Below are 23315 nucleotides of genomic sequence, written 5' to 3' on the forward strand. Positions count from 1 at the left end.
AGACAGAGACAGAGAGAGAAGCAAAGAGACAGGGAGAGAGAGAGAGACAGAGGGATATAGAGAGACAAGGAGAAAGAGAGAGACATAGAGAGAGGGAAAGACAGAGGCACAGAGAGGGAGAAGCAAAGAGAGAGAGAGACAGAGAAAGAGTGAGACAGAGGAAGAGAGACAGAGGGAGATAGAGACAGACAGAGAGAGAGAGAGACAGAGGGAGATAGAAAGGGACAGAGAGAGGAAGAGACAGATTAAGATTACTAACAATCTTTTTTCTAATGGTCCTTCCTTTAATTTGTTCTGCAGGAGTTTTTCTCATTCCCTACATCCTGGTTGCCCTGACGGGAGGAATTCCCATCTTCTTCCTGGAAATCTCACTCGGACAGTTTATGAAGGCGGGTGGGATTAATGTCTGGAACATTGCTCCACTTTTTAAAGGTCAGTATTCCCAGTGTGCTCAGGCTGGGGGTCTCTCTGTCCCCTCAGTGTGAGGGTCTCTCTGCACGGACCCCATTCCCCCCCCCCCCCAAGTATGGGGATCTCTGCACAGACCCCACTCCCCCCCAGTGTGGAGGTCTCTCTGCACAGACCCCCCTCCCCCCCAGTGTGGAGGTCTCTCTGCACAGATCCCACTCCCCCGCAGTGTGGGGGTCTCCCTGCACAGACCCCCCTCACCCCCAGTGTAGGGGTCTCTCTGCACGGACCCCCTCCCCCCCACTGTGGGGGTCTCTGCACAGACCCCACTCCCCCCACTGTGGGGGTCTCTGCACAGACCCCACTCCCCCCACTGTGGGGGTCTCTGCACAGACCCCACTCCCCCCACTGTGGGGGTCTCTGCACAGACCCCACTCCCCCCACTGTGGGGGTCTCTGCACAGACCCCACTCCCCCCACTGTGGGGGTCTCTGCACAGACCCCACTCCCCCCACTGTGGGGGTCTCTGCACAGACCCCACTCCCCCCACTGTGGGGGTTTCTCTGCAGAGATGCCACTCTTCCCCAGTATGGGGCCTCTTTGCATGGACCCTGCTCCCCCCTCACTGTGGGGGTCTCTCTGCATGGACCCCACTTTCCCCTCATTGTGGGGGTCTCTCTGCACAGACCTCAGTCCCCTCCAGCATGGGGGTCTCTTTGCACGGATCTCACTCTCCCCCGCATGGGGTCTCTCTGCATGGAGCCCGCTCATCTCTCTCTCCCTCCTTCCCTCTTTCTCTCCCTCTCTCTCTTTCACTTGCCCCCATCTCTCCCTCTCACCTCTCTTTCTCTCCACCTTCCTCTCTCACCTCTTTCTCTGCCACACTTTCTCCCCCCTTTTTCTCTTCCCCACTCTCTCGCCTTCTCTATTCACCCCCCCCCTCCACTCCCCCCCTCTCTGCCCCTCGCTCTGTCTCCCCTTCTCTTCCTCTCCTCTTTCCTGATTTGATTTATTATTGTCACATGTACTGGGATACAGTGAAAAGGATTGTTTCTTGTGCACTATACAGACAAAGCATACTGTTTGTAGAGTACATAGAGGAGAAGGAAAGGAGGGAGTGCAGAATGTAGTGTTACAGTCATAGCTAGGGTGTAGAGAAAGATCAACTTAATGCGAGATAAGTCCATTCAAAAGTCCGATGGCAGTCTCTCTCTTCTTTTTGTCTCTGTCTCTCTCTCTCTCTCTCTCTGTCTCTCACTCTCTCCACTTTCCCTCTCTCCCCTTCTCCTTCCCTCTTCCTCTCTCTGCCTCTGTCCCTTTCTCTCTCTCCCCATCTCCCTCCTTTTCTCTCTCTTCCCCTCTCCCTCCTTTTCTCTCTCTCCCCATCTCCCTCCTTTTCTCTCTATCTCTCCCCCTCTCCCTCCCTTTCTATCTCTCTCCCCCCCTTTCTCTCTCTCTCCCCCCCTTTCTCTCTCTCTCCCCCCTTTCTCTCTCTCTCCCCCCTTTCTCTCTCTCTCCCCCCCTTTCTCTCTCTCTCCCCCCCTTTCTCTCTCTCTCCCCCCCTTTCTCTCTCTCTCCCCCCCTTTCTCTCTCTCTCCCCCCCTTTCTCTCTCTCTCCCCCCCTTTCTCTCTCTCTCCCCCCCTTTCTCTCTCTCTCCCCCCCTTTCTCTCTCTCTCCCCCCCTTTCTCTCTCTCTCCCCCCCTTTCTCTCTCTCTCCCCCCCTTTCTCTCTCTCTCCCCCCCTTTCTCTCTCTCTCCCCCCCTTTCTCTCTCTCTCCCCCCCTTTCTCTCTCTCTCCCCCCCTTTCTCTCTCTCTCCCCCCCTTTCTCTCTCTCTCCCCCCCTTTCTCTCTCTCTCCCCCCCTTTCTCTCTCTCTCCCCCCCTTTCTCTCTCTCTCCCCCCCTTTCTCTCTCTCTCCCCCCCTTTCTCTCTCTCTCCCCCCCTTTCTCTCTCTCTCCCCCCCTTTCTCTCTCTCTCTCCCCCCCTTTCTCTCTCTCTCTCCCCGCCTTTCTCTCTCTCTCCCCGCCTTCCTCTCTCAAGCACTGGGAGAAGGCTGACTGAGAGTCCATTTCTGCTCCAGAGTTTGGGGTAACATTCCTGGAGCTCAGTGCATCGTAGAGTTTTTCCTGAAGGAAGCAGGTTGAGCTGCAGGAGGTCAGAGCAGGATCATAGAACAGGACAAAGCAGAATATGATTCATCCATTCTTGGATGCTGGAGCATTAACTCCTCCACTTTGAGGAATGATCAGTTTCTGAGCAATGTGGGAGATGCTGGGTGTGAATCTCAGCGCACAGATTCATTTCTGAGAAACTGAGGCACAGAAAGATTCCAGGAAGCTGGGGAGAACTGCCCCCCCACCCAGCTGGCCCCATCAGAGAGAGAAGCCCTGGATTTTATATCTCATTTCGACAGTGCGGTGCTCCCTCAGCACTGACCCTCCCACAGTGCGGCGCTCCCTCAGCACTGACCCTCCCACAGTGCGGCGCTCCCTCAGCACTGACCCTCCCACAGTGCGGCGCTCCCCCAGCACTGACCCTCCCACAGTGCTGAAGCTGGGTGAGTCAGATGAGGGTTTCTCCACATCAACCTGGCCATTTCCACAGCAACTGTCATTGAAAACAGCCTTCCAGGCCAATTTGATTTGGATTATTATCGAATAATAAAATCCCAACCGTGCAGAACAAAGAACAAAGAACAACCCAGCACGGGAAACAGGCCCTTCGGCCCAACGAGCCCGCGCCACCGCATCACCCTCCACCTATTCTACCCTGCATGTCTACGAATGGAACCCCTAACTTAGCCAGATTCAGGGGAGAATAGTGTCAATTTGGTAAACCAGTCAGCCTAAGAGCACATCTTTGGGGTGTGGGAGGAAACCGGAGCGCCCGGAGGAAACCCACGCAACCACAGGGAGAATGCACAAACTCCCACAGACACAGGCCCAAATCCATGTATCTGCACAGCTAGCAGTGCTAGTCACCGAGCTGTTGCGGCGCCCGTCTACCGGTCCAGGATTAAGCACACACACCAACACGAAGTACTAGGCCACTCCCGGAACTTCCAAGAGCAGCCCACGCACGACCCACCGTGTGCATGTCCCTCGTTTGACAACGAGGTGGACCTCCACCTGCGGAATAAAAAGACAAAAAACGTTAACTTACAAGTCTGCATTTCCCGTGTCTCCCGAGGTTCTGACCTTATTTAATAGCCCCTACTATAACCCTCCATCCTCGTTTCACTCATGTGTCTGTCTAACTGAACCTTAAACGAGTCCAACGTTCCTGCCTCCACCACCCTCCTCGGTAGCGCATTCCATACCCCCACAACTCTCTGCATAAAGAACCTTCCTGTCACATCCAAATTATACCTCTCCCCCCTCACCCTTAAATCATGACCTCTCGTATTTGTACCCAGTCTAGGGAGCAGTCTCTCACTATTGACTCTATCTATTCCCTTCAGTAACTTATATACCTCTATCATGTCCCCCCCTCAACCTCCGTCTTTCCAAGGAGAAAAGTCCCAGTTTCTCCAACCTTTCCTCGTACCCCAGCCCCTCCATGCCAGGCAACATCCTGGTAAACCTCCTCTGAACCCTCTCCAGAGCCTCCACGGCCTTCTGGTAGTAAGGTGACCAGAACTGGACGCAGTACTCCAAATGCGGTCTAACCAACGTTCTATACAACTGAAGCATTAGACGGCAGCTTTTATACTCTATACCCCTTCCTATAAAGGCTAACATTCCATAAGCTTTCCTAACAACCTTCTCCACTTGTGTCGCAACCTTCATGGATTTGTGAACCTGCACTCCCAGGTCCCTCTGTATGTCTATACTCCTAATCTGTCTACCTTTTATCACATAGCTCCTCTCTGCATTATTCCTTCCAAAATGCATCACCTCGCATTTGTCAGGATTAAATTCCATCTGCCACCTATCTGCCCAATGCACCAACCTATCTATATCCTGTTGTATCACCTGACATTCCACTTCAGTACCCGCCAACCCTGCCATCTTGGTGTCATCTGCAAACTTGCTGATCACACCACCTACGCTCTCTTCCAAGTCATTTATGTAGACTACAAAGAGGAGAGGTCCCAGTACTGAGCCCTGCGGCACACCACTGGTCACTGGCCTCCAGCCCGACAAGGTCCCCTCCACAACTACCCTCTGTCTCCTATTGCCCAGCCAGTTCTCAATCCACCTAGCTACCTGACCTCGTATCCCATGTGCCTTAACCTTTTCTACCAGCCTACCATGAGGGACTTTGTCAAACGCCTTACTGAAATCCATATAGATGACATCAACAGCTCTCCCATCGTCAACCGTTTTTGTCACCTCCTCAAAGAATTCCACCAGATTCGTAAGGCAAGACCTCCCTCTAACAAAGCCATGTTGCGTATCCCTAATCAGATCGCAATGTTCCAAATGCTCATACATCCTACCCCTAAGTATTTTTTCCATTAATTTCCCTACCACCGATGTCAAACTCACCGGTCTATAATTTCCAGGGTTATCTCTACTACCTTTTTTAAACAGCGGTACCACATTTGCTACCCTCCGGTCTTCTGGGACCTCACCTGTGTCCAAAGAAGAGACAAAGATTTGCGCCAGAGGCCCAGCAATTTCATCTTTCACCTCCCTAAGCAGCCTGGGATAAATACCATCAGGCCCCGGAGCTTTATCCGTCCTTACGCTACCTAAAAGCCCTAGCACTTCCTCCCTCGTAATAGATATTTCCTGCAACTGATCCTCAGCTCCCTCCAAGAGACCGCACGATTCCGAACCCCTCTCCTTCGTGAATACCGACGCAAAGTATTCATTCAGGAGCTCCCCCATTCCCTCCGACTCAATACATAACTCCCCACTTTTGTCCCTAAGAGGACCAATTTTCCCTCTAACTACTCTCTTGCTCCTAATATAGGAATAAAATGCCTTTGGATTTTCCTTAATCCTACCAGCCAAAGCCATTTCATGCCCTCTCTTTGCCCTTCTAATTCCCCTTTTTAGCTCCCTCCTACTCTCTCTATATTCCTCCAGCGCACTCTCTGTACCCAGTTGTTTCGATCTAACATACGCCTCCCTCTTTTTCCTGACCAAGTCTTCAATACCCCCTGTAATCCACGGCTCTCTAATCCTACCTTTCCCATCCTTCCGCTTAACCGGAACATACCTCCCCTGTAACCATTTCATTTTGCCCTTAAAAGCCTCCCACTTGCCAACTGTGAACTTTCCAGCTAACAGTCCCTCCCAATCAGCGTCCTGCAGCTCCCTCCTAATCCTGCTATAGCCCGCCATTCGGAGAAGGAGGCCATTCGGCCCACGCATGGCCAATCGACCTAACCTGCGTATCTTTGGACTGTGGGAGGAAACCCACGCAGACACGGGGAGAACGTGCAGACTCTGCACAGACGGGGTGACCCAAACTGGGAATTGATCCCAGTGCTAACCACTGTGCCACCATGCCACCCCCTCACCCCCTTCCCACCCACATCAACTCTCCTGGTGGGATTAGAACGCACAGATTTCCACCCTCATGCCCTCATTGTTAAAGATTGCAAGCTGGATGATGGATGTAACTGAGGCCTACTCTCTTTCTTCCTCTCCCGACAGGCCTGGGCTACGCATCGATGGTAATTGTCTTCTTCTGCAATACGTACTACATCATGGTGCTCACCTGGGGCGCCTACTACCTCTGCCACTCTTTCGCCCCCACCTTGCCCTGGGGCTCCTGCAACAACACCTGGAACACCCCCAACTGCAGTGAGGGTAGCGGATCACCGGCCTGCGACAATGGGACTGCCGCCACCTGCCTGCACTCCAACGGGATGCATTCGCCCATCGTGGAGTTCTGGGAGTGAGTCCATCTTTTGAACCCTTTCCCTCTCTCGTAATTTAACCTCTGCAGCCTCCCTTCCCCACACCCCTCCTTTCATCCTGCTTCCCCACCCCACCCACCCCGCCATGTTTGATCTCGAAGCCTGTGGGTGGTTGGGTGTTGGCGTAAGCAGCCATGAGATTCCTCGCCTTATCTGTAAGACGTAGGAGCAGGATTTGGCCACTCAGCCCATTGAATCTGCTCTGCCATTCCTGGACACCAGGCTCAGAACCCAATGGACAACAATCTCCCCTCCCCCCACCACCCCTCGCCCATGACATATCCCAGCTCTCCTCGACCGCCGCCTCCCCTCCCTCCATACGGAGCCCATTCGCACGGGGTCCACTTTGGTTTTCCCTCACAATGGCATAGGGGAATGGGGCATAGTCATCACCAGTCTGCCCAATGCCCCTGGGTGGGTTTGAGGAGGATGCTGGCAAAGGGGGGAGCAGTGGGTAAATGCAGTTGGGGTCAGGTTAAATTAAAGCAGGGTGGGGTTTGTTTCCCAGCCCCAAAGCTTTCCCAGAAGCCCCGTCCATCATTACTGCCCCCCTCCCTCACCCCTCCCCGCCATTAAACTGATTGGTGTCCATCCTGATTTAACAGGGTGGTGAGAAAATCCCACTGGTTAAAGTGGTGATGGGTCAGTGACATCAAACACCAATGACTCCATCAATCATCTCTGAAGTTACCTTCCACAATCCCTTTCTCTCTCTCTCTGTCTCTTTCTGCCTCTCCCTTTCTCTGTCTGTGTCTCGCCCCCTCTGTCTCGCCCCCTCTGTCTCGCCCCCTCTGTCTCGCCCCCTCTGTCTCGCCCCCTCTGTCTCGCCCCCTCTGTCTCGCCCCCTCTGTCTCGCCCCCTCTGTCTCGCCCCCTCTGTCTCTCTCTCTCTCAAATCCCTCAGTTATTCTCTCTCTCCAATCCCTCAGTCTCTCTCTCTCTCTCTCTCTCTCTCTCCAACCCTCTGCTTCTTTCTCCATCCATCCAGTGTAACTCTCCCCCACCCTCAATCTCCTACCTGCCCCTCACCCAGTGGGATCTGAGTTGACTTTGAAAAGTAAGATATTCCAGCGGCGAGAGGGCGGTGGTGTGGAGGAGCAGGAGGGAGGGTGTTGTGGGGTGGTGTATTGGGTAGTTGGAACAGGGGTGGGAGGGCAGGGGAGAGGTGAGCACCTGAACTCCCACTTGCCCAGAGAGTCCCCTGCCACAAGGCCCCACCCAGACTCATCCCAGGATGACCTCCCACCGAGCCCGCTGACCTTTCCATTGGCGCCATGGCTGCTCACTCCATCCCATCATGCACCGCAGGAGGGGGCTGGGTCACTGCGGGAACGGAGGGCGGCCATCTTCCTTCTTTGACCCCCCTCCCCCCGCTTCCCTCCTGTCCTCCCCCCACCCCCAGGTGTGACCTGCATGCTGCGCGTCTCCTCAGGGCCCTGCGCCCTCTCACGATGCCGTTCTCTTGCAGCGGGACCGAGCGGACGGCTGCGACACTCTGCGCGCACACGGCGCCCACGCAGCCAAAAGCAACCGGCCCGTCGCGGGACAGGATTCGGACTCCTGACCAGGTCAGGTCTGGTCAGTGCCATTTGAACCTTGACCTTTAACTAGCCTCCATAACCTCGTTCCCGCTCGCCGTTTGTTGGTACTTTTAGGGCCGCGAGTTCTCAAAGGTCAGGGCGAGGGTGCGGCGGAAGTGAGGGGAGGGGAGTAACCAACTAAAATTTACCTCAACTTCTTCCACCGGGCCCCGGCTGCTTTTTAATATCTCAAAAACTACCCCTCCTGTGAAAGATGTGTCCTGGAATTTTCCGGTCTCAGCCCGTGGCCACTTCAGGCCGGAATGGAGAATTTGGCATTCAGCCACAGTTTCCATTCACCTCAGGGGGACTGGAGAATCCCAGCAGCAGGCGACTCCGGAGAACCCCAGCCGCGGGCGACTCCGGAGAACCCCAGCTGCGGGCGACTCTGGAGAACCCCAGGCGCGGGCGACTCCGGAGAACCCCAGGCGCGAGTGACTCCGGAGAACCCCAGCTACAGGCGACTCCGGAGAACCCCAGGCACGGGCGACTCCGGAGAACCCCAGGCGCGGGCGACTCCGGAGAACCCCAGGTGCGGGCGACTCCGGAGAACCCCAGGCGCGGGCGACTCCGGAGAACCCCAGGCGCGGGCGACTCCGGAGAACCCCAGGTGCGGGCGACTCCGGAGAACCCCAGGTGCGGGCGACTCCGGAGAACCCCAGGTGCGGGCGACTCCGGAGAACCCCAGGCGCGGGCGACTCCGGAGAACCCCAGCCGCGGGCGAGTCCGGAGAACCCCAGCCGCGAGTGACTCCGGGGAACCCCAGGCGCGGGCGACTCCGGAGAAAGCCAGCCGCAGACAAAGCAGTAAAAAAAAATCCCAACTGCGGGCGAGTCTGGAGAACCCCAGCCGCAAAAGAAATATAAAATTGAAGAGTTAAAAAAGAATTCTAAAAGCATACTAAAATAAATAAATGAAAAACAGAACAGATAAGAATTTTAAAGAAGGAATATGATAAAAGATCAAATTAAAAATGATACAAAAACATTAATAAATGAAATTAAAAAAAGGAGAAAAGAGAAAAAGCACAATAGATTAAGATAAAAATGTGAAAGGAATGTAGGGCAGCTCGGTGGCGCAGTGGTTAGCATTGCTGCCTCACAGTGCCAGGGAACCAGGGTTCGATTCCTGGCTTGGGTCCTGTCTGTGTGGAGTCTGCACATTCTCCTCGTGTCTGCGTAGGTTTCCCCACGGGTACTCCAGTTTCCTCCCACAGTTTGAAAGATGTAGAGGTTAAGTTGATTGGCTGTGCTGAATTGCCCCTCAGTGCCAGGGGGATTAGCAGGGGTAAGTAAGTGGGGTTACGGGAATAGGGCCCGGCTGGGATTGTGGTCGGTGCAGGCTCGATGGGCTGAACGGCCTCCTGCTGCACTGTAGGGGATTCGTGATATTAAAAACACAAAAGGCAAAGATTAAACAGATACAACCCCAAAAAATAATGACAATAAAATACAGAAATGGCAAGAAAGAAATTTGAAAAATCAAAAGAAAATGGTGGTTTTGTCAGCGATACCTGGGAGAGCATCTTAAAAACTGGACTGCGTGAGAATTGCATAGAGGAAGAATCTGAATGAAGGTTTTGTCCCTGTCCGTTAGGCCACTGAGAGGATGTGGTGAACCCCAGACAGAGGGGACTGAGGCCAGTGAAGTTCCATCAACACATTCCCCTCCCTGCCCTCGCGGACCTCAGGGTCTGTTTTCCCCCTCGCTCTGGGAGTCGTGGCGCACTCCGCACCGCCACCCAGATGCTCATTCATCGAGGGGGGGCCCGGAAGAGATGGTTTGGATAGATGGGCTGTGGGGTGGGGGTTGCGGCACATTGAGGTGTGACGTCACCTTGATGGGTGAGGGGGGCCAATAGGGCTGGAATTTATCAGCCACCGCCACCCTGTGTGTGTTGGGGGGGGAAATCCCACGGCCACTAACCTCTAACTGACCCCGGGGATAATACATCTGCTGTCGAATCCGACAGCACAGAGGGAAACCAGTTCCACCCACGTTGCCTGCCCTGAGGAAATAGTGTCTGATTAACTTTGCTGCGGTTGTTTTGAGGAGGTGGCAGAAAGGGGAATGTGGTGTACAGGGACTTTAGGAAGGCTTTCGACACAGTGCCACACAACAGGCTTGTGAGAAAAGTTATAGTCCTTGGAATAAAAGACACAGAATAATAGGACGCAGGGAGTAATGGTCGCTTGGATATTTTTCAGACTGGAGGAAGGTTCGTCGTTGCCCAGGGGTCGGTCTTGGGACCCTTGCTTTTGCTGAGCTATGTGAATAATTTAGATCTCGATGCGCAGGGGACAATTTCAAAGACTACGGATGACATGAACCTTGGAGGCATCGCAAACAGTGTAGAACTTCAAAAGGGCATAGACAGATTGGTGAAGTGGGCAGATAGGAGGCAGAGGAGTTCAATGCGGAGAAGGGTGAGGTGGTAGGAGGAACCTAATTTATGGGATCGAGGGTTATAGATAGGCCTGGTAGGTAGGGATATGATCGGCGCAACTTATGGGCCGAAGGGCCTGTTTGTGCTGTAGTGTTCTGTGAACAGGGAGAGATGATATAAAGTAAGGGGTACAATTCTAAAGTGGGTGTAGGAGCAGAGCGAGCTGGGTATCTCTGTGCACAGATCATTGAAGGTGGCAGGACAGGTGGAGAGAGCAGTTAACAAGGGCAGCACTGTGGGTTAGCACTGCTCCCTCACTGTGCCAGGGTCCAGGGTTCGAGTCCTGGCTTGGGTCACTGCCTGTCCTGCGTTTGTACATTCCCCACCCCCCCCCCATGTCTGCGTGAGTTTCCTCCGGGCGCTCCAGTTTCCTCCCACAGCCCAAAGACATGGAGGTTAGTTGGATTGGCCATGCTAAATTGCCCCTTAGTTTCAGGGGACTTAGTAGAGTAAATGTTTGGGAAGAGGGCCTGGCTGGGATTGCGGTTGGTACAGACTCGATGGGCTGAATGGCCTCCTTCTGTACTGTGTGGATTCTGTGTTCCTGTGAATAAAGCACACAGTATTGTGGGCTTTATTAATAGAGAACAAGAGCAAGGGAGTTATACTGAACTTATACAAGCTGGGATATTGTGTACAGTTCTGAGCACGAGGATGTGAACACATTGGAGAGAGTGCAGAAGAGGTTCATAAGAGTGGCTCCAGGGATGAGAAACATCAGTTACGAGGATAGATTTGGAGAGGTTGGGAGGCTAAGAGGAGATTTGATAGCCATTAGGATACCATTGCTAAAGGGTGATTTCAGTGCAAAAGAGACAGGATGCTCCCCTCTCCCCGCCCCCCACACAATGGACATCAGGAAACCCCACCGCCCCCCATGCCCTCCATTCTTGGCATCAATCTCCACCCCCTTGCTCCACCCCTTTGCCCCTACACCTTGGCCCCGCCCCTGCCTGTTCCTTCCCTCCCCCCCACTGAAATCTTCCAGGGTGCCAGGAGACATGTGCCATGCCACTGCCCTGCCTGGGCGGTCCCTGACTACTGGGGGAGGGGTGCTACACTGACCTCTGCCCTCTCTCTTCCCCACGCCCCCACCCCCCGCCAGGACAGGTCATCTGGGCTGCTGCTGGAGAGCAGTAATAGAACCACCCCCCCCCCCCCCCGCCACCCACCCAAACCCCCCCAAATCGATGGAGAATTCCGGCTAGCGAGGCGCTGTGGCAGCCTGGGAGGTTCGATCGAGGCATTCGAGAGGGCGTTACGATGATTATTTCAACAGAAACAATACATGGGGGGGGTGGGTGGGATGTTAAGATAGCGGAGGGGTGGTAACTCACGATGCTTGTGGTCGAGAGCCGGTGCCAGCATGATGGGCCAAACGGCCTCCCTGTCTGCACACGTAACACATTCTGTAACACACTGCACATTCTCCCCCCCTTCCCTGTTTTTATCCTGCCACCTCCCCCCCCCCCTCCACAACCCTGCAAGTATTTCCCCTCCCAGTGTGACTCTAATCCCCCCCCCCCACTTTTCCGAGGGTGAATCTGCTCCCACTGCCCTCTCGGGCAGAGCCCTCCAGGTCACAACAGCTCACTGCGTCAACAATAAAATTCTCCTCGACTCAACCGCCCCTCACAATCCATGTGTCTGCCCGATTCCCGACCCTCCTGCTGCTGGGGAAACACGTCCTCTTTATTCACTCGATCGAAGCCCTCTCATGATAGTGATGGCCTCGATTAAATCTTCCCCCTTCAACTTTCTCTGCTCTGTAGAAGAACAATTCCAGCCTCCACCAGTCTCTCTCTCCCTCTTTCTGCATGAACTGAAGACCCCTCATCCCCGGGGTAAATCTCTCCTCACTCCCACCCGTCTCCCAAGGTTCCACTCGCTCCCACTGTACACAATCCCAATCCCCTTCCCATTCACTCCCACTGTACACAATCCCAATCCCCTTCCCATTCACTCCCACTGTACACAATCCCAATCCCCTTCCCATTCACTCCCACTGTACACAATCCCAATCCCCTTCCCATTCACTCCCACTGTACACAATCCCAATGGACCCAAATCCCTTCCCATTCACTCCCACTGTACACAATCCCAATGGACCCAAATCCCTTCCCATTCACTCCCACTGTACACAATCCCAATGGACCCAAATCCCTTCCCATTCACTCCCACTGTACACAATCCCAATGGACCCAAACCCCTTCCCATTCACTCCCACTGTACACAATCCCAATCCCCTTCCCATTCACTCCCACTGTACACAATCCCAATGGACCCAAATCCCTTCCCATTCACTCCCACTGTACACAATCCCAATGGACCCAAATCCCTTCCCATTCACTCCCACTGTACACAATCCCAATGGACCCAAACCCCTTCCCATTCACTCCCACTGTACACAATCCCAATGGACCCAAATCCCTTCCCATTCACTCCCACTGTACACAATCCCAATGGACCCAAATCCCTTCCCATTCATTCCCACTGTACACAATCCCAATGGACCCAAACCACTTCCCATTCACTCCCACTGTACACAATCCAAATCCCCTTCCCGTTCACTCCCACTGTACACAATCCCAATGGACCCAAACCCCTTCCCATTCACTCCCACTGTACACAATTCAATCCAGTTTGGTGATGGCTGGAACGGGAAGGAAATGGAAGTATGGGATGTCTGTTGGGGAGTGAGCGTTGTGAAGAGAGTTAACGGTGACAGCCAGAAATTTGGGGGAGTGGGGGAATGATGCCTGCTTAGGTGTGGATGTAGGGGGGTGGAGTGGCCTAGAGACAGAGAGTGTGCATCAGAAATGGCGGTCAGGATTGGGAGAGGTCAAAGTTGATGGTTGCCCAGCGACCATGATGATGGCCCAGGTCTTGCCTGACCCATTCGCCACCCTGTCCATACCCCTCACCTCCTCTGGGCCCACTGCACTCTGAGTGGGGTGCAGGTTCGATGGGGTGAAGAGTGGGGTTTTGTGGGGTGGGAGGTGGCGGACCTTGGCAGAGGCACAGGCCTCCCCCAACCGCATGTCGATGGTGCGTCTCGGTGTGGGCGAAGGTCCTACCTAATGCTGTGCTCACTCTTACAGGAGAAGAGTGCTGAACCTCTCGAGCGGGCTGGAGGAGGTTGGCACCATCAGCTGGCAGCTCACCCTCTGCCTGATGGCGACTTGGACAGTGGTCTACTTCTGTGTCTGGAAGGGAGTGAAGACAACTGGCAAGGTAGGAGGCACTCGACTCGCAGATGACCAGACGGCTAGAGTGTGGGGGAGAAGGAGGCCCGCTTCCCATTCACTCCCACTGTACACAATCCCAATCCCAAACCCCTTCCCATTCACTCCCACTGTACACAATCGCAATGGACCCAAACCCCTTCCCATTCACTCCCACTGTACACAATCCCAATGGACCCAAATCCCTTCCCATTCACTCCCACTGCACACAATCCCAATCCCAAACCCCTTCCCATTCACTCCCATTGTACACAATCCCAATGGACCCAAACCCCTTCCCATTCACTCCCACTGCACACAATCCCAATCCCAAACCCCTTCCCATTCACTCCCACTGTACACAATCCCAATGGACCCAAATCCCTTCCCATTCACTCCCACTGTACACAATCCCAATCCCAAACCCCTTCCCATTCACTCCCATTGTACACAATCCCAATGGACCCAAACCCCTTCCCATTCCCTCCCACTGCACACAATCCCAATCCCAAACCCCTTCCCGTTCACTCCCACTGTACATAACCCCAATGGACCCAAACCCCTTCCCATTCACTCCCATTGTACACAATCCCAATGGACCCAAACCCCTTCCCATTCACTCCCACTGTACACAATCCCAATCCCAAACCCCTTCCCATTCACTCCCACTGTACACAATCCTAATCCCAAACCCCTTCCCATTCACTCCCACTGTACACAATCCCAGTACCAAACCCCTTCCCATTCACTCCCATTGTACACAATCCCAATGGACCCAAACCCCTTCCCATTCACTCCCACTGTACACAACCCCAATCCCAAACCCCTTCCCATTCACTCCCACTGTACACAATCCCAATCCCAAACCCCTTCCCACTCACTCCCACTGTACACAATCCCAATCCCAAACCCCTTCCCACTCACTCCCACTGTACACAATCCCAATGGATCCAAAAGCTGGCGGTGAAGCTGAGAAGTCCCACTTCAGATCAGTCACAATCTCAGTTCCTATGTTCGATGGTCTATGGGAGGCAGATTTGTGAGATAGAAAATGGCAGTTTGCACACAGCACGATCCCATAAACTTTGCTCTGACAGTGCGGCGCTCCCTCAGCACTGACCCTCCCACAGTGCGGCGCTCCCTCAGCACTGACCCTCCCACAGTGCGGCGCTCCCTCGGCGCTGACCCTCCCACAGTGCGGCGCTCCCTCAGCACTGACCCTCCCACAGTGCGGCGCTCCCTCGGCGCTGACCCTCCCACGGTGCGGCGCTCCCTCAGCACTGACCCTCCCACGGTGCGGCGCTCCCTCAGCACTGACCCTCCCACAGTGCGGCGCTCCCTCGGCGCTGACCCTCCCACGGTGCGGCGCTCCCTCGGCGCTGACCCTCCCACAGTGCGGCACTCCCTCGGCGCTGACCCTCCCACGGTGTGGCGCTCCCGCGACGCTGACTCTCCCACAGTGCGGCGCTCCCTCGGCGCTGACCCTCCCACGGTGCGGCGCTCCCTCGGCGCTGACCCTCCCACGGTGCGGCGCTCCCTCGGCGCTGACCCTCCCACGGTGCGGCGCTCCCTCGGCGCTGACCCTCCCACGGTGCGGCGCTCCCTCGGCGCTGACCCTCCCACGGTGCGGCGCTCCCTCTGGAGTGACAGAGGGGCAGAGAGGGCATGACCAGCTTGGATGCTGGGCTGAAAATCTCTGGAATGGGGAGCTTGAAACTTGAAGTCGGAGGTGGACGTGACTGAGATGTGATTGACAAGTTGGGTGGGCAATTGGGGAATGTTTGCGATGACTGTTGTAGTTGAATAGCAAAAACTGATCTGCATTCCTTCCACTCCCATTCTGTCTTGTTGCAGGTTGTCTATTTTACAGCCACCTTCCCTTACATCATCCTCATCATCTTGCTGGTACGGGGTGTCACCCTACCAGGGGCCGTTGAAGGCATCATCTACTACTTGCAACCGGATTGGTCGAAGCTGGGTGAAGCACAGGCAAGTAGGCCGAGGATGGATCCGTGGGGGTGGGGTTCCTGGGCTATCATCTGGAACATTCTGGAAGGCTGCTCAACTCCCGGCATCGTGTGTTGTCGATGACCCCCTTAGGCCATGTCGGCCATTTTGCACACAGCAAGAGTTTGGCCAAGGACACTGACCCTCCCGCAGTGTGGCACTCCCTCAGCACTGACCCTCCCGCAGTGCGCCGCTCCCTCAGCACTGACCCTCCCGCAGTGCGGCGCTCCCTCAGCACTGACCCTCCCGCAGTGCGGCACTCCCTCAGCACTGACCCTCCCGCAGTGCGCCGCTCCCTCAGCACTGACCCTTCCGCAGTGCAGCGCTCCCTCAGCACTGACCCTCCCGCAGTGCGGCGCTCCCTCAGCACTGACCCTCCCGCAGTGCGGCGCTCCCTCAGCACTGACCCTCCCGCAGCGCGGTGCTCCCTCAGCACCGACCCTCCCACAGTGCGGTGCTCCCTCAGCACCGACCCTCCCACAGTGCGGCGCTCCCTCAGCACTGACCCTCCCACAGTGCGGCGCTCCCTCAGCACTGACCCTCCCACAGTGCGGCGCTCCCTCAGCACTGACCCTCCCACAGTGCGGTGCTCCCTCCCACAGTGCGGCGCTCCCTCAGCACCGACCCTCCCACAGTGCGGCGCTCCCTCAGCACCGACCCTCCCACAGTGCGGCGCTCCCTCAGCACCGACCCTCCCACAGTGCGGCGCTCCCTCAGCACCGACCCTCCCACAGTGCGGCGCTCCCTCAGCACTGACCCTCCCACAGTGCGGTGCTCCCTCAGCACTGACCCTCCCACAGTGCGGCGCTCCCTCAGCACTGACCCTCCCACAGTGCGGCGCTCCCACAGTGCGGCACTCCCTCAGCACTGACCCTCTCACAGTGCGGTGCTCCCTCAGCACTGACCCTCCCACAGTGCGGCGCTCCCTCAGCACTGACCCTGGCTGATTGCCGTCATGTCAGGATTCTCTGTTTGGCCTCAGTATCAATGAGATCTTGGGGAAGGGGTGGGGAGTGAAGAGTGGGAGGTGATAAAAATCAGCCAGGAGTTCCTACTTGCTGATCACCACCCAGTGCTACCACGGTGACGGTGTTGGCTGAACTGCCAAGGTGTGCTTCCCACCACAGTCAAATAGCTAATTGTCATTCGTCTCCGTCTGCAATAACGGGCACCCATTATTTCAGGAGGGTGCCTGGCAGGGGGTTAATGCAAAGCCTTGAGCATGGGGGAGAGGGGAGCATTGTGGGGAGCTGTTCGACTGTGTTGGCCTCACTCCATCCTCTTGTGTCCCACCCTGCAGGTCTGGATCGACGCGGGCACGCAGATCTTCTTCTCGTACGCTATTGGTTTGGGTGCTCTGACGGCTCTGGGCAGCTATAACCAGTTCCACAACGATTGTTACAAGTAAGGCCTGAAGTCAGGGTGCGGGGGTGGGGTAGTGGCGGCAGGAGTGGTGGGTGGCATTGGAGGGGACATGAGGCAGAGGGATGGCGGTTGTTATAACACCCCCTCCCTCCCCGAGAACATTGAAAGATCCAAAGAGGAATACCTTGCCCAATAATCTATAAAAAGTGTGTGAGAAGGTGGTGTACCCTGCTCTTCAGTGCCTACTAGTGGTTAAATAGAGAATAAATCCCTGACATACTCTAAACTCAACTCATAACTACTTATTTATCTAACTAAGTGAACAAACCGAATAAATCCCTCCTAACAATTAACTATTCCCGTATAAAACAAGATTCTAATGGTATGCTTTTCAAATAATTACAAATCCCACTTATGAATAAAAATAGAATTTATTTACTCTCTAAATTACACCAGCTTTCATCTCTTCCGGAATCTTCTGGACCCTCTCTGTTGATTCTTCTCTCTGGAACTTCTTTCTTCTTTATTTTCTTTGCTAATTATAGAGTCCTAGAGGTTTACAGCATGGAAACAGGCCCTTTGGCCCAATTTGTCCATGCCGCCCTTTTTTTTAAACCCCTAAGCTAATCCCAATTACCCGCATTTGGCCCATATCCCTCTATATCCATCTTACCCATGTAACTGTCCAAATGCTTTTTAAAAGACAAAATTGTACCCACCTCTACTACTGCCTCTAGCAGCTTGTTCCAGACACTCACCACCCTCCGTGTGAAAAAATTGCCCCTTTGGACACTTTTGTATCTCTCCCCTCACACCTTAAACCTATATCCTCTAGTTTTAGACTCCCCTACCTTTGGGAAAAGATATTGACTATCTAGCTGATCTGTGCCCCTCATTATTTTATAGACCTCTATAAGATCACCTCTCAGCCTCCTACTTTTCAGAGAAAACGTCTCAGTCTATCTAGCCTCTCCTTATAACCCAAAGCATCCCGGTAAATCTTTTCTGCACTCTTTCTAGTTTAATAATATCCTTTCTATAATAGGGTGACCAGAACTGTACACAGTATTCTAAGTGTGGCCTCACCAATGTCTTGTACAACTTCAACAAGACATCCCAACTCCTGTATTCAGTGTTCTGACCGATGAAACCAAGTATGCTAAATGCCTTCTTCACCACTCTGTCCACCTGTGACTCCACTTTCAAGGAGCTATGAATACGTACCCCTAGATCTCCTTGTTCTGTAACACTCCCCAGTGCCCGACCATTAACTGAGTAAGTCCTGCCCTGGTTCAATCCACCAAAATGCGTCACCTCGCATTTGTCTAAATTAAACTCCATCTGCCATTCGTCAGCCCACTGGCCCAATTGAGCAAGGTCCCTTTGCAATTGGAGATAACTTTTTTCACTGTCCACTTTGCCACCCATCTTGGTGTCATCTGCAAACTTACTAACCATGCCTCCTAAATTCTCACCCAAATCATTAATATAAATGTCAAATAACAGTGGACCCAGCACTGATCCCTGAGGCACACCATTGGTCACAGGCCTCCAATTTGAAAAACAACTCTGAAGCCAATTTTGTGTCCATTTAGATACCTCATCCTGGATCCCATGAGATTTAACCTTATACAACAACCTACCGTGTGGTACCTTGTCAAAGGCTTTGCTAAAGTCCATGTGGATAACACCAACTGCACTGCCCTCATCTACCTTCTTGGTTACCCCTTCAAAAACTCAATCAAATTTGTGAGACACGATTTTCCGGTCACAAAGCCATGCTGACTGTCCCTGATCAGTCCTTGTGTCTCTAAATGGCTGTAGATCCTGTCTCATAAAATTATCTCTAAGATAAAGATGAAGCTATGAGAGCCAGCAATTTTCTCTCTCTCTCTCGAGCGTCCTGCTGTCCTGTCCTTTTTACCCATGATGGTAAATCAATATCTCCCACAATAGGGTTGGTCCTAGGTTGGCAAAACCATTAGATTTAAATTGAACAGGTTCTTGGTATCGAAGTGCCTGATTCAAATTGATTGGCTGAATTCGAAAGCCTGTTGTCTTGGTAACCCTGCTGCTTGGCCTTTCGATATAAATGTTTCAGTTTGGGCTCGCTGAGATTGCATTTTAAATCTCTAAGCACAAAGAAGGCACCGCCTTTTGTTGGGACCTTGCAATGCTTTCTCCCCCTTAGCATTTTACAATGTTACAAACACTAACTCCCTACCTCCCAATCTACAGTAACCCGACCCAACATCGCAACAGAGTGGGGTGAGTGGACCCATTGCCCTCCCCAATGCCCTCTTCCACTGGAGTGCCAGGCCCCCATCCCCCCCTCCCAAAAGGTGGCAGACACAGATCCCTTCCTGGTGAAATGGGAATGCCATCAAGGGAAGCCTATCGCCCTCCCCCTCCCCCACCAACCTCAAAGGCCTCCAAACTTGGCAATCCCTAACCTCTCCCATCCACCCCTCACTCCCTGTACACCATCACATCGCAGCCCCACAAAGCTAAACCAGCCAGTTTAGAAATCTGAGGTTTTTGTAGCGATTCACATTGGTGGGGCATTGCATTTGTACACAAATCATCCTGTACTGAGACCCACCGTCACATGGCATGTTCTGGAGCAAACTTCTGGATCCCACACTGACTTCTAAATCCCTGCTGTACCTGTCCTGGGAGTGTTTGATGGGGACAGTTTAGAGGGAGCTTTACTCTGTATCTAACCCCGTGCTGTACCTGTCCTTGGAGTGTTTGATGGGGACAGTGTAGAGGGAGCTTTACTCTGTATCTAACCCCGTGCTGTCCCTGTCCTGGGAGTGTTTGATGGGGACAGTGTAGAGGGAGTTTTACTCTGTATCTAACCCCGTGCTGTACCTGTCCTGGGAGTGTTTGATGGGGGACAGTGTAGAGGGAGCTTTACTCTGTATCTAACCCCGTGCTGTACCTGTCCTGGGAGTGTTTGATGGGGGACAGTGTAGAGGGAGCTTTACTCTGTATCTAACCCCGTGCTGTACCTGTCCTGGGAGTGTTTGATGGGGGACAGTGTAGAGGGAGCTTTACTCTGTATCTAACCCCGTGCTGTACCTGTCCTGGGAGTGTTTGATGGGGGACAGTGTAGAGGGAGCTTTACTCTGTATCTAACCCCATGCTGCATCTTGCCTTAGGGATGCCTTCATACTGGCCTTGGTGAACAGTGGGACCAGTTTCTTCGCCGGGTTCGTTGTCTTCTCCATCTTGGGATTCATGGCGAAGGAACGAGGAGTGGACATCTCCGAGGTGGCAGAATCAGGTAAGTGGGCAGCGCACCTTGGCATAGATTTCCCCAATACTTCCCCAAGTTTCTTCATGCTCTCGGAGTCTGAAATTGCCTCCTCCTGTTCCAGTGTAACAGGCTCGAGAGAGAGGGGCTGAATGGCCTCCTCCTGTTCCTGTGTAACAGGCTCAAGAGAGAGGGGCTGAATGGCCTCCTCCTGTTCCTGTGTAACAGGCTCGAGAGAGAGGGGCTGAATGGCCTCCTCTTGTTCCTGTGTAACAGGCTCGAGAGGGGCTGAATGGCCTCATCCTGTTCCTGTGTAACAGGCTCGAGAGGGGCTGAATGGCCTCATCCTGTTCCTGTGTAACAGGCTCGGGAGAGGGCCTGAATGGCCTCCTCCTGTTCCTGTGTAACAGGCTCGAGAGAGAGGGGCTGAATGGCCTCCTCCTGTTCCTGTGTAACAGGCTCAGGAAGGGCTAAGTGGGCTTCCTCCTGTTCTGGTTACCGTACCCCTCCCACCCCCACCTCCCACCCCCCGACATGATGACGTGTGACTGTGAATTCCTCAAGTTGCCCACCGCTCACCCTCCGTTCTCTTGCAGCAATGAATTAACGGTTGATGTGCTCTTTTCCAGGACCTGGTTTGGCCTTCATCGCCTACCCAAAGGCTGTGACCCTGATGCCGTTGCCCCAAGTTTGGGCTGCCCTCTTCTTCATCATGCTGCTGCTCCTCGGACTGGGCAGCCAGGTACGGCCCCCGGCGGGAGTCGGTGGTACGGGGTTCGGGGGGGTGGGGGGTGTGATTGGCGAACGTGGGCCGCGGACTGGGCGGGGTGTTGGTTGGGCGTGGGCAGCAAGATTGGTAACTCTGAAGAGAGCGTTCACAACCCAGGAATGTTGGTAACCTCAAACTGATGAGTCGTGACCCAAGATCTCAGGGGGTGGGGAGTGGGAGGTTGGCCTTCCTTCTGTTACACAATATTTTGGGATGTTTAGCTCTTAATTGATGCAGTTGTAATTAGAGCTGCGTTTCGTCAGTGTATTTTCTACTAGAGGATTCATTTGACTGACCTTTAGATGTCTGTGTTCAGGGGTGGATGCGTGGCAGAGTCGGATGACTATGGCGAGCTAGTTAGTCATGCAGAACAGGGTGGCCTTCCCGAAACCCCAAGAATGAATACAACCAGCCCCCACTTTTTCTCTCTGAGCAAATCAAAGATGCATTTGCACGCTGGGCCCTGTGTGACACTGAGTTCCCCAAGTTACCCACGATCGACCCACTGGTTCTCGTGAATTCGCAACTGTTTGGTCCTCCAGCTTCTACAGGCCTCCCAATGAAGACATGCTCCTTGACATTGGTCAGGGGGAGGTACTTTGTCCAGAGAGTGTTGTTCCCATGGCTCCTGTTGCCGTGGTGACAGTTGCTGTTCCATCACGTTGTGGGGGGGGGGGACATGTGGAATCGATGTGAGTTTTATACTCCATTTAGCTCCCTACTCCCCGACCAACCCAATTGCTGTGAAGATTTGGTTTATTTTTTGTCACGTGTATTGACTGTAGACAGGGCTTTAAACTAATTAGGGGGGGGGAGGGTGCGAGGGTAGGTGACGCTACGAGGTCTAAAGTTAAGGATAGGGTACAGGTAAGGGAAGAGGCCGAGGATGTCCCAATTGGTGGCGTTACGGCAAATAGGGTCCAGGTGAAGGCTGGGATGAAAGCGCTTTATCTGAATGCACGAAGCATTCGGAATAAAGTGGATGAGCTGGTGGCGCAGATCGACACAAATGGATACGATCTGGTGGCCATTACAGAGACGTGGCTGCAAGGTGACAGGGACTGGGAGATGAATGTACAGGGCTATCAAGTGTTTAGGAAGGATAGGCAGGAGGAAAGAGGGGGTGGCGTAGCTCTGCTGATTAAGGATAGTATCAAGGTGGTAGCAAGGGATGATATCGGAGCCAAAGAGCAGAACGTGGAATCGTTGTGGGTGGAGATTAGGAACAGCAAAGGGAGGAAGACGCTGGTGGGTGTCGTCTATAGGCCCCCGAATAATGATCTGGAGGTGGGGCGGGCTGTTAACACGCAAATAAGTGCGGCGTGCAGGAATGGGACGGCAGTAGTTATGGGAGATTTCAATCTGCATATTGATTGGTCGACCCATGTTGGACGAGGTGGGCTCGAGGAGGAGTTCTTGGAATGCTGCCGGGATAATTTCCTTGAACAGTGTGTGTTGGAGCCGACGAGGGAGCAAGCTATCTTGGATCTGGTGCTATGTAATGAGGCGGGTAGAATTAGGGACCTTGCGGTGAAGGATCCTCTTGGAGAGAGTGATCATTGTATGGTGGAGTTTCTGGTGCAGATGGAGGAGGAGAAAGTGGGTTCCCGGACGCGCGTCCTTTGTTTGAATAGAGGGGAGTATGGTAGGATGAGAGAAGAATTGGCGAATGTGGACTGGGGGAATGTGTTGGAAGGTAGGTCTGCTGAGGAGCAGTGGAGGATCTTTAAGGAGATCTTTCTTGGTGCTCAGCAGAAATTTATTCCGATGGTTAAAAAGGACAGTAGGAAGAGAGGTAATAAGCCGTGGATAACGAAGGAGGTGAAGGAAAGTGTTAAATTAAAAGCGGAGGAATTTAGAGTAGCTAAGAGCAGTGGGCGAGAAGAGGATTGGGAAAGGTTTAAATGTCAACAAAGATTGACAAAGAAGTTGATAAAGGAGGGTAGGAGAAGCTATGAGGCTGGGCTAGCACTTAATATAAAAAAGGATAGCAAGAGTTTTTATAAATATATAAAAAGGAAGAGGCTGGCTAGGGTGAACGTTGGTCCTTTAGAGGATGAGAAAGGGGAGCTAGTGGTAGGGGATGGGGATATGGCGAAGGTCTTGAATAACTTTTTTGTTTCTGTCTTCACGGAGGAGGACGTGAATAATTTGCCGGGTGTTAGCGATGGAAAGGTGGTAGGAATGGAGGGTCTTAATGACATTACTGTTACTAGAGAGGTGGTGCTCGACAGACTGGAGGGGCTGATTGTGGACAAGTCCCCAGGACCGGATGGAATGCATCCGAGGGTTCTGAAAGAAATGGCGGAGGTGATAGTGGATGCCTTGGTGGTTATTTTCCAGACGTCGCTGGATTCCGGGGAAGTGCCGGAAGATTGGAAAAC

General features: G+C 53.6%; 1 protein-coding gene across 4 annotated transcripts in view; it reads left to right on the forward strand.

Annotated features, from left to right (window-relative positions):
* Positions 1-23315, forward strand: part of LOC145339431 (creatine transporter-like) — a 55811-nt gene that overhangs the window by 16645 nt on the left and 15851 nt on the right. For 3 of the 4 annotated variants that reach the window (XM_080183896.1, XM_080183897.1, XM_080183895.1), the window contains exons 2-8: positions 301-432; positions 6017-6260; positions 13409-13541; positions 15386-15520; positions 16839-16942; positions 20068-20192; positions 20792-20904. In XM_080183896.1, the coding sequence (XP_080040022.1) occupies positions 301-432; positions 6017-6260; positions 13409-13541; positions 15386-15520; positions 16839-16942; positions 20068-20192; positions 20792-20904 (986 nt within the window). Of the gene's footprint in view, positions 1-300; positions 433-6016; positions 6261-7749; positions 7850-13408; positions 13542-15385; positions 15521-16838; positions 16943-20067; positions 20193-20791; positions 20905-23315 lie in introns of those variants that run through there. The other variant, XM_080183898.1, reaches the window with a different exon arrangement.

Source organism: Carcharhinus amblyrhynchos, unplaced genomic scaffold (assembly GCF_965287045.1).
Source record: "Carcharhinus amblyrhynchos unplaced genomic scaffold, sCarAmb.v2.hapA scaffold_461, whole genome shotgun sequence".
Classification (NCBI taxonomy): domain Eukaryota; kingdom Metazoa; phylum Chordata; class Chondrichthyes; order Carcharhiniformes; family Carcharhinidae; genus Carcharhinus; species Carcharhinus amblyrhynchos.